Genomic DNA, 11205 nt, shown 5'->3' with positions numbered 1-11205 from the left:
GTGTGTGTGTGTGTGTGTGTGTGTGTGTGTTTGGAGGGTTCGAGAGTTATAGTGTCTTATATTATCCTGCAAAATTAAATAAGCGGGGACTTTTTGCATTCAATATTATTTATGTATTAGAAGATTTGCTGCATAATATTAACATAAAGCATTTTTTCTTTGTTATATTGTGTTTACTATGTAGATCACTTGAAGCAAAGTCTCAAAACATTTTTACAGCATCATATATAGGTCAAATGAGGTGCAATGTAAAAAATATTTTGTGTTTTATCTTCTATTTGAGCTTAATTATTAAATATAAATAGAGTAGCAACTTTTAATGCATCTTAATAAGTCATTATTCATTATCTATTAATTTTAGCTGCTTGGATAATTCACATGTTGAAAGGTGAAAAGTGTAGTTGAGTTCTTCTAACACAAGAATGGCCTGCAGGGGTCTCTTATGTTTAGGCAATAAGGCTCTTAATGTTGTTTATCCTCAGCTGAGCTGTTTACTGCCACATCATGGAGATATTGTTTCCTCTTGAGTGTATTATTGTGGATTCCTTGTTTCAGTTTCAGCCCTGAAGAGAAATTCTAATGAGTTTATCCTATATTTTTAACAGTTGTGAATGACCTTTGAAAATGGTAAAAGTAGTTCCTTGTAACTCTGTGTTATGAGCAGTAAAAATGTCAGATGACTGAAATATCATAATGTGCAAATGAGAGGGGGAATGTGTGTAAAGTCGAGTCTCCTTGTCTTCTGTGCTCTGACGCGAGTGTTGTCCTAAAAAATGACCTTTTATGCATTTTAGTGTCAATGGAGAATTCAGAGACTGTACAAATTAGGTTACTTTCCACATTAAGTTAGTGTCAAGAATCAAGGTGTAGTCGTAAGGGAGGTTTTGTGTAGACGCTCTCAAACTTTTTTCATGCTTGTGTTATAAAACATCAAAAAATCTTACTGATCGCAATCTTTTGAATGGCAGTATAGATATTTGGATACGATAGATAGATAGATACCACATCCTAACCCTAACCATGTAGTATGTAATTAATGTCACTCGGTATTTAAAAGTATAATTACACAGTAACAAGGACACCGAATAGTAACCTGACTAATATCAGAGTGATGTGTATACCCCCAAATCCACATATATTTACTCAGTGCAACTTATAGCATCCAAGTGAAAGACTTAACACCAACTGGAAAAAAGGAAAAAATAATAATAATGAAAACAAGAGTTGGAAAAAAAGAGACCCCCTCCAAAACAAACAAAAAAGACTCGTAAATTGAATCAGGTGGAGCTAATCACATTCTCAATGGCACACAAAGCCATTTGACATTATGCTGTGGTAATTTTGATCAGCTCAGCATGAAAAGAGTTTTCCTGGAGCATTTCAGTCCTTGGTAGTGCAACTGAAGCAAACAATCAACTCAATGGGAAGAAATTTTAACTTCCAACATGACAATGACCCAAAGCACACAGCAAACCTGAGCAGACAGTGGTTGAAGGCTGCAGTCCACAAACTCTTACCATCAAATTGGACTAAACTTGAGCAGTTCTGCAAAGAAGAGTGGGGAAATATCGCAAAGTCTAGATGTGAGGCAGAGACAAATCCCAGCAGACTAAAGGCTGCACTTAAAGCAGAAGGTGATTCAACAAAATACTGACACAAGAAGGTGATCCTTTTTCAAACTCAGTGAATCTGTTCTTTTATTTCTTCCTGACATGATAGTGTTTTATCTTTAACTTGGATGTTACAAGTTGCACGTAAAAGCAGCTGGATAAGACAAAAACTGTGTCTGTGTTCATTTCAGGTTGCCAAACAACAAAATGTGATAACAAAATGTGTTTTTTTTTTCTTTTTCTTTTTTTTCTTGATATTCTCTTTAACAAGTTTTTGTTTTTTTAGTCATTACTTATTTTAGGCTTTTGTATTTACGAGGTGTATATGTCACTTTTTAATTAATAGTCTTGCAGTTTTATTAGCTTTAACTTTGATCTGTTTATCAGATCTCAGTGAATCAGGAATACCATTCCTTATAAATATATTAAAATCAAAACTTTTTAATTTGCATTTCTATTGTATGCATTTTGTAACTCATAATTCAGTCTTTTATCTTATTTTGCATGTTTACGCTTAATTATTTGTAATATCTTTGATAAATCTTAATATTTAACATAACATGCTTTAAAAAAAAATAAATAAAAAAAAATAAAAAAAAAATAATATATATATATATATATATATATATATATATATATATATATATATATATATATATATATATATAGTGAATGAATGAATCCAGCTTTCCCATGACAGTGTGTAATGGGTGCAGGGTTTGAAATGTAAGGATGAAAGAGGTCATCAATACATGTTAAAGTTCTGATGGTGAGCTGGTGAGTCTGAACCTCAGTCTGAACAGATATAAAGTAATCTCTCTTTCGCTCTCTCTTGCAAACACACAATAATGGCTTTGGAATTTATTACATAAGTGCAAATAATGAAATCACAACATATTACTGATAAATAAAGGGTAAGAGAAGACCTCCGTAGTTTTTGGAACAGTGTATTTTATGCATCTCAGTTCCATTCTTTTTTTTCTTTTAGAAAGGTTTGTGGACTTTGTGACATTTGTGACTCATCTTCTTGTAACTGCTAGTTTTAAAATTGCCCCAAAATCTTTTGGATGCTTAAGCCACACTTAAAACTTTATTAATGCCATTTATACAAAAGAAAAATAACACAAGCAAAATGTTGGACTTTATTTTTTTAACTCAGAAGCCAAATAACAACGTAAATGCATCTTCATTACAGACAAAAAAAATTAAATTAAGAGGATAAAGGAAACTTTTTAATGCACTATTTGGTGCTTTTACTTTAATTCTTAAGATGCTCTGTGTTGAAATGATGTTAGCAGTTCTCAGGTACATCCTCCAATATACTTTCTTTTCGTTTGTCGTCCACATCCTGTTTATCGTCCATATTTTAACATTCTTCTTCCATTCTGAGACAAAATGTTATTCCTATTTGGCTCCAGACATAGTTGGAGAAGGAGAACAAAATTAAAATGGACAAAAGTGTACGTGTGTGAGAGCCTGTATATGCAATAACAACAGAGAAAAAGAACGAGAATGCTTATGGTGACAAGCAGTTAGGAATGATGATTTTGACTTTTTATGGTCTTAAAGCTGCCAAGTGTCACTGCTTGACAAAGACAAATGCACATGTCCTGTCATGCACCCTCCATGCAGTGGATTCCTCATACTGCTGGTGCCTTTTCTTTAAGTAAGTAACCCCATAGATAGTGCTACATACATTCAAAAAGTATTCAGACCCTTGAATATTTTTCAAATTTTATGTTGCAGCTTTATGCTAAATATGCTTTAAATTATTATCATTATTATTTTCAACATCGGTCAACACTCCACACTCCATGATAGAAAAAGCAAAAACAAGATGTGTGATCACTTTTCAAATTTAGTATTCAAGTATTCAGACCCTGGACTTGAACCTAATCAAACATCTCTGGAGAGATCTAATGTCTTTTGACTAGTGGTCCTCATCCAACGTGTCTGAGCTTGAGAGGAACATGAATTCTCTACTGACCCACTTAACCCTTATGCTTTGTTGGGGACGTTTTCGTCCACTAGGGGGTTGAGTCTTATTTTGGCCACAACTTTCTCTGTGTTTGAGCTAATGGAATTATTTTTGGTGACAAATCTTATTTTGACCCATATTTTGAAATTTTTCAAAAACTCAATGGTACACTGTGGGCAAATTCACTACCCTTTCGGTATGTTCGTGGATGAAAACATCCACTTACAAACTGCTGTAAAAATGTATCAGATAAATATTTTTTTCAAAATGTTTTGGGATAAATCTATTAATCAACCTCAGTCCTGATCAAAACTACCAAATGTTAAAAAAAAATTCAAAAATTTTAACTCTTTAATTACCAAGTTCATAAATGATTTCACTGATTTGGGAAAAAAACACAAAATTACATATTTTCAATATAAAAAGTATTCTTGACTGGATATTTTTTTATCTTTCATCACAGTCTTGGGCATGTCAAAGATTAGTAACAAGATTGGCTTTGATGCATTGTTAGTTTTTGTGCAGCATTAGATTTACGTATTTTCTTAAATATTTTGAAAGCGTTTACTCCAATTATCAATATGAATAAACAGCGCTCATAAATGGCTGCTGAAGTTTTATCCTCAAGTGAAGCGAGTTGAAACAGTGCTTCTTACGTCATCACTTAACAACCGAATACTTTCACCACCATTAAAAGGCAGCAGGTGCATAAATAAACTTTTGTTAACTCCATGTAGTTCTAAGAGCTGACGTGTACATCAAGGTAAGTGCGCAAAGGTCTTTCTCACACACTCTCTCTCTCTCTTTCACACACACACACACACACATACACACAAAATATAATATGCTGTTATACTCCATATAGCTTCATTTACAAGTCAGAAACTAATCTTTTTTTGCACAGGCCTATCTAAAGGGTTAATGGTCCCACCTAGTGATCAACTGTAAAAATAACAAATGTTACCTCTTCCCAACAGGGAAAACCACCAACGATCAAGAATGCATGATTATATGATGTCATGGCTTTGCAATCAAAAAATGTCATTATAATGGAAGTCAATGGGGCAAAAACAGCCACCAACAACTAATTAAGAAAAGGATTAAATCTAATGCTGCACAAAAACTAAAAATGCATCAAAGCCAATGTTGCTACTAATCTTTGACATGCCCAAGACTGTTATAAAAAGTAAAAAAAAAAAATCCAGCCTTAATTACTTTTATATTGAATGTAAGTCATTTTGTGTGTTTTTCCCCCCAAATCAGTGACATAATTTATGAACTTGGCAATTAAAGAGTTAAAATCTTGGATAAAAAAAAAACAAAAAAACATTTGGTAGTTTTGATCAGGACTGAAGTTGATTAACAGATTTATGAAAAAAAAGTGAAAAAAAAAAATGAATATGATAAATTTTTACAGCAGTTTAATTGAGTGGATGTTTTCATCCGGAACATACCGAAAGGGTAGTGAATCTGAACAATCCACAAGGGTTAAGAAAACAATTCTTATTACCTTTTCATGTACAGTGTGCTCACCTGTAAGAAGAAGTGTGCTCTTGTGCTGCACAGAGCCGGACTTAGACGTGTATGTGGCCACACAGGTGAGCTCACTAATGTTGAGATCTTCCGGCAGATATACTTTATTCTCCAGCATAAAAAACCTGTCAAGCTTCTTGACAGAACTGGAGGAAAAGTTCACGGCAGGTTCCCAATGAAGAGTGGGTGCTTTCATTTTATATTTGGAATTACAGACAGCAATCCTTTGATTGTTTTCACTGTCCTGCTTGGTTGAAACATTGGTAACTAAAAACAAAGAATTAAATTAAATTTACTCATCAGTAACACCATTTGCTTTATTTCAGCTTTACATGTGTTTTGTACAGTGAACTGGATTCAGCACTGGTTTATCGCTACGGTGAAAGTTTGAGAGATGTTCAAGTTCTCAGCTAGAAATAAGTTATCAGTTAGTGGCTTTACTCCTAGCCTTATTATGTAAACCTGTTATGTAAACTACAAACATTTTCACAGCTTTTTCAATAGTTTTACTATAAATTGTGTTTGTACTCACCGCTTATAGACACATTTAGTGCATAGCTTCCATCTTTATATGATAAATCACAAAAGTAAAGCCCTTCATCTTCAATTGAAATCTTGGGAATGAATAGAGAAACTCCATCTGAGGTGTTTTCCAGCTTCTTTCCATCATTGCATGTGTCGTCCAGCTTGGGTGACACACCAACTCTACATTTTTTGTCCTGCAGGCTGATGTTCCAGCTTATATAAATTAATTCATTCCATTTGACAGAAGTGAGATTGCCACACCGTAAAGTCACATCGCTGCCTGAAATAAAGATCTGCTCTTGGGAAACTGCAAAAAAAAAAAAAAAAAAAAAAAATTATATATATATATATATATATATATATATATATATATATATATATATATATATATATATATATATATATATATATTGATTTAGAGTAAAATCTTGGGAAAAATTTTGGTTTAGATTAATTGTTTTTGTTCACTAAGTACACTAAACTTTTATCCTTCGATGCGTCTTTTCCTTTAACCCCTAAAATAGTTACGACATACACAGCAGCTCTATTTTGACAATAGATATAACACAATTGGCACTTTTCATCAATACAGTTTACAATATAATGTTAATTTTTTTAAGCATTAGAGGCACAAATTCCTCCACATGAAAAGCAGCTAGTTGAATTGAATGAATGTAAAATAGTGATTATATAAAGTTCTATAAATAGTTTGACAATTCATGTTTTCTCAATGTTAAGCACTTACTTTCACTGACCATTGGTATAATATATATATATATATATATATATATATATATATATATATATATTAATATATATATATATATATATATATATATATATATATATATATATATATATATATATGTGTGTGTGTGTGTGTGTGTGTGTGTGTGTGTATTTATATAATATTTACCATATTCATGAAATAGTGCAATGTATTTACATAAATGAATAAAAGTGTATGTTGTCTGACCTGTGAGTTTTTGAAGTGCAGAATCTATATTCTGATGTGATCCATTGTCTTGTTCTCCTACAGGACAGTTAGTGGCACAGCGGGTTAGTAACAGGTTAATGTGAGGCTCAGCACATGGAAACACAATCATTCTCTCCAGTAAGATGTACAGTTAACTTCGGTTAATCTAATGTAAGTGTGGGATATTGAAGATTTAGCAAATTTATAGGGTAACACTATAATAACTTTCATTTATATACAATTAACAAACATTATTTCATGCTTAAAAGATAATGTACTTGTTAATGTATACTTGTAAACTTATTAAACATTACCTAATGCTTAAAGGGATAGTTCACTCTCAAATTAAATTTTGGTATGTTTTATCTTACTTCAAGGACATCCAAGATGTAGGTTTCTCTGTTTCCTCAGTATTTCCCATTTTGATATTTTTAGGTCCAACCGATGTCTATGGTCACCACCTCAAAGAGCAAGCACAGAGGAGTCAAAATTAAACAATTCCCCATCGTAAGTACACACTGTGTAAGGCCTGGTTCACACGGGACGATTTTAAAATTGTCGGCCAATTTTCCAAACCTGAGAGACCCCACACACGGCGATAAAAAATCACTGGTCTAACAGTTTTGTCCGTTCAGTGTGTGGCAATATCAACACATCACACACGAACCGATTTGACTCCCGAGCATTCCCAGGTCAGATGGGAAATCTCGCGAAATCCCTCGAGATCAAACGTGACTTCAGAGGAAACAATCATGGTGGACGAAGAGGATGCAGTGGCCATAGTTTGTGCTTTGTTTTTAACAGAAAAAAACATAAGAAAAACAAGAAAAGGCGATGGTCAAAGAGGTGGAGACAATGCGAGCATGGACTATACTTGCTACATCATGATATGGAGGTAAGTTGTTGTTTTATCTCATAGAAATGTTGTTACGCACTACACAGATTAATTACCATTGAAATAAACGTTCATATATTCGTTTCCATGTACTCTGGTGTACTGCAGTTGTGGATGTAGTTATGCCCATCGACTTTATTTGTATTTGTCATATTTGTTATATTATATACGCCGGCTGTTGTGATTTTGTTTCCCGGTACTTCCTCACCGCCTCGTCATCTCGCTTTCTGATTGGCTACACGCCACAGTCCACAGGCTGCGTGATTGTTTGTCCTCGGGGGACACCACACACGAGAAGAAATCGGGCCAAATAAATCCAACATGTTGGATATCCCCGATTTGAGATCGGAGCGGTCCCGACATTCTTCCGAGCAGAGGAGATTAGTCTTAACACACCACACACGGCAGGAATATTTGATCAGATTATTTTACGATAATCGGAGCATCCTAAGATTGTCGGAAGGGGTAAATCGAGGCTAAAATCGGCCTAATTATCCTGCCGTGTGAACCAGCCTTAAGAAAACGAAAAGTATTTATATCTCTTTTTACCTCTTGTACACAACCACGTCCAACTGATCTGAGTGCGCGAGTGCTTCCTGATGTGACGTGTGCGCGCGCTCTGGCTTTAGTCTGCGCAAGCGCGGAAAGTGCCGGAAGCGATCTCTCGCACGTGTACATCACTCATTGTTTACACTTACTGTCTATGGTTTACACAGATTTCAGAAGTATTACCTTTCACTGTGAAGATCTAAACATATTTAGATGTACAGGAAATTTCAATGGAAGACAATTTCAATATATCCATAGACAACGTTGAATTTTTTTCACAACCATATTTATTTGAACCAGAATACACAGACTAAGTACTCAGGAGCGATCCGCTGCAGCAGCACGTCTTCAAGCCTCAGAGAGACAGAGATCTCTTCAAAATTGGTGTTGTGAGATGCCAACAGATGTGGAGAGCACATGTTTTCACGAATGGAACAACAAGACGACGACGAGGACATTGACAGTATCGCATCACACACCTGCCTGACTGAAGATACTGAGTTTTCTCCGCTGTTGAGACCCAGCGTTTTGCATGTTGTGTTTAGTTTGCCATGTATAAACTGGAGGCGACGTCCAATGCCAGAGGGACACAATGGCACGCTGTCAATAGAGTCAATAGAGGGTATAATGCACCCTACAATCGCAATGATTATAGGGTGCATTATAAACAAATTGATTGATTACAATTACTGCATTATATTTCAAACAGTGCAGATTGGTGGCGTATCGTTTGGTAAACAATGAGTTATGTACATGCACGAGAGATCACATCCGGGGCTTTCCGCGCTTGCGCAGACTAAAGCCAGAGCGCGCGCACACGTCACATCAGGAAGCACTCGCGCACTCAGATCAGTTGGACATGGTTGTGTACAAGAGGTAAAAATGATATAAATACTGTTCGTTTTCTTACACAAACTGCTCGTTTCGTGTCTTAGGTCATCAGTGTGTACTTATGATGGGGAATTGTTTAATTTTGACTCCTCTGTGCATGCTCTTTGAGGTGGTGACCATAGACCTCCCTTATATGAGTCACAGACAAGAACGGTTTGACCTAAAAATATCAAAATGGGAAATACTGAGGAAACAAAGACACCTACATCTTAGATGTCCTTGAGGTAAGCTAAAACATACCAAAATTTAATTTGAGAGTGAACTATCCCTTTAACAGATAATTATTTCAGAACCACTCTTTACACAAACGCTGTTACAGCAGCTAAAAGTCCAATGCACATAAATATACTAAATGATTAGTAAACATTAATAAACATTTTTTAAAGTTTTTTTTTTTAGATTGTGTAAAGCAAAAACATGAAGAAATAATAATCAGTGAATGATTTGTTAAATATACACAACAAATAATAACCAAATATACGACCTTTAGAGACTGTGATTATGAGTTAATGAATTGTATGTTAACATGATTAGTTTGTGGGGTGCTAACAAAATTTTTTCACATTTCTAAATATAAAAAGAGCATTGGGTAATATACGAACTGACGTTTAATAACATTTGTTATCATTCAAAAGTACATTAACAAACTAGCTTTTAATCGTATAATTTTAGTTAAAGTCATTTGTTGGATTTTTCTAAAAAGTGCATGATCATATGAATTTAAAGTTTAATAATTTTTAAGGATTAACTAATGATCTGTTAAGCATTGTATAATGTTTGATAATGATTTATTAATTCAGCTTTTATGTTAACCATTTGTCAAAATCATTTGAAGATTTTCAAAAAGTGCATGATCCTATGAATTAAAAGTTCATTGACATTTGAAAGCATTAACATTTACATTAAATAAAGATCTGTTGATCATTAGGTAATAAACATTAACAAGCACATTATCTCATATTTCTAAAACATTTTCTAAACCAACCTTTTGTTTGACTTCCTGTCACAAAGATGTTTAGGAGGACGACCACCATCAATGTCTTATTATTCACCATCACTGAATTTCTCTTCTTTCACCTTTAAATGTATCCGATCCCTGATATTTGTGTTCTCCTACCTATTGTTTCCTTTAAAAGTAAAGATGATATACAATTTCATATATATATTTGTATAATTTTTATCAGTACATAATCTATCCCTCACGAAAATACTTGACTTCCTGTCTTGTTAACCACAGATGTAATGTGTGAGCATTTTCTTCGTGTGAGAAGATTGCAGTTTGGCAGTGTGTGATGTGCCGATGGTGATTTTGTTGGTTAATTTTGTTGTTTTATCTACCCGACAGAATGATGCAACTAACGTAATTGATGATTGTAAAGAAAGAGGAAATTGCAATTTTGATCAGTTTAATTTAAAGTGCATTCAGAAAGTTAAAAACATTTTAACTTTTCACATTTTATTAATAGATAATGGTTTGCTTACTGGTCATTTTTGGCAAAACAAATGTCAAAAGGATATGATGTAAGTATATACATGTTATGATGTATATTTTGAGACACAGCTTAGTGAATAGAACTGCTGTGTGCTCAGCTAAATAAACATATGTGTGTATGGTGCTGAACAACTCTGCAGAGTGTATGTATGTAAGTGTAAAAATGTGTAAAGGAGTCAAAACTGTTTAAGGATTTTTTCCATAGCACATGGAAAAGGTGGGTATCGGACCACTTATTTTTGCCCACCAAAGTTCAGATGGGAGCGTTCACACTTACTTAAATGAACTGCACTTACAGAGCATTTGCACAAGAGTTTGTCTTAAAGGAATAGTTCACTCTCAAATTAAATTTGGTATGTTTTAGCTTACCTCAAGGACATCTAAGATGTAGGTGTCTTTGTTTCCTCAGTATTTCCCATTTTGATATTTTTGGTCCAACCGTTCTTGTCTGTGACTCACATAATGGAGATCTAAGGTCACCACCTCAAAGAGCAAGCACAGAGGAGTCAAAATTAAATAATTCCCCATCATAAGTACACACTGGTGACCTAAGACACGAAACTAGCGGAAACTAAGGAACTAAGAAAACGAACAGTATTTATATCTCTTTTTACCTCTTGTACACAACCACGTCCAACTGATCTGAGTGCGCGAGTGCTTCCTGATGTGACATGTGCGCGCGCTCTTGCTTTAGTCTGCGCAAGTGCGGAAAGTGCCGGAAATGTTCTCTCGTGCATGAACGTCACTCATTGTTTA

The 11205-nt window shown here is 34.4% G+C and overlaps 1 protein-coding gene across 1 annotated transcript; it reads right to left on the bottom strand.

Annotated features, from left to right (window-relative positions):
• Nucleotides 1-2323: 2323 nt before the first annotated feature.
• Nucleotides 2324-10815, bottom strand: LOC113053632 (uncharacterized). The gene is made up of 5 exons (XM_026218801.1): nucleotides 9943-10815; nucleotides 6623-6679; nucleotides 5654-5953; nucleotides 5122-5388; nucleotides 2324-3014 (listed from the first exon to the last, which is right to left on the bottom strand). Exons 1-5 carry the CDS (start codon nucleotides 10010-10012, stop codon nucleotides 2977-2979), a joined length of 732 nt encoding a protein of 243 aa, XP_026074586.1. The 5' UTR covers nucleotides 10013-10815; the 3' UTR covers nucleotides 2324-2976.
• Between the last annotated feature and the right edge of the window lie 390 nt (nucleotides 10816-11205).

The sequence above is a fragment of the Carassius auratus genome, chromosome 34, assembly GCF_003368295.1.
Source record: "Carassius auratus strain Wakin chromosome 34, ASM336829v1, whole genome shotgun sequence".
Lineage (NCBI taxonomy): Eukaryota > Metazoa > Chordata > Actinopteri > Cypriniformes > Cyprinidae > Carassius > Carassius auratus.
Note: the sequence above shows the minus strand (reverse complement) of the source record. Positions and strands in the feature narration are given on the sequence as shown.

What these genes read in the sequence shown, in the direction of transcription:
- LOC113053632 (XM_026218801.1), bottom strand. Translation starts at nt 10,012, where the DNA reads ATGGTGAATAATAAGACATTGATGGTGGTCGTCCTCCTAAACATCTTT. An exon ending in GACAGGAAGTCAAACAAAAG is followed by an intron (nt 6,680 to 9,942) that starts GTTGGTTTAGAA and finishes ACTGTCCTGTAG; the next exon opens with GAGAACAAGACAATGGATCA. An exon ending in GAGCACACTTCTTCTTACAG is followed by an intron (nt 3,015 to 5,121) that starts GTGAGCACACTG and finishes GGAGCCAAATAG; the next exon opens with GAATAACATTTTGTCTCAGA.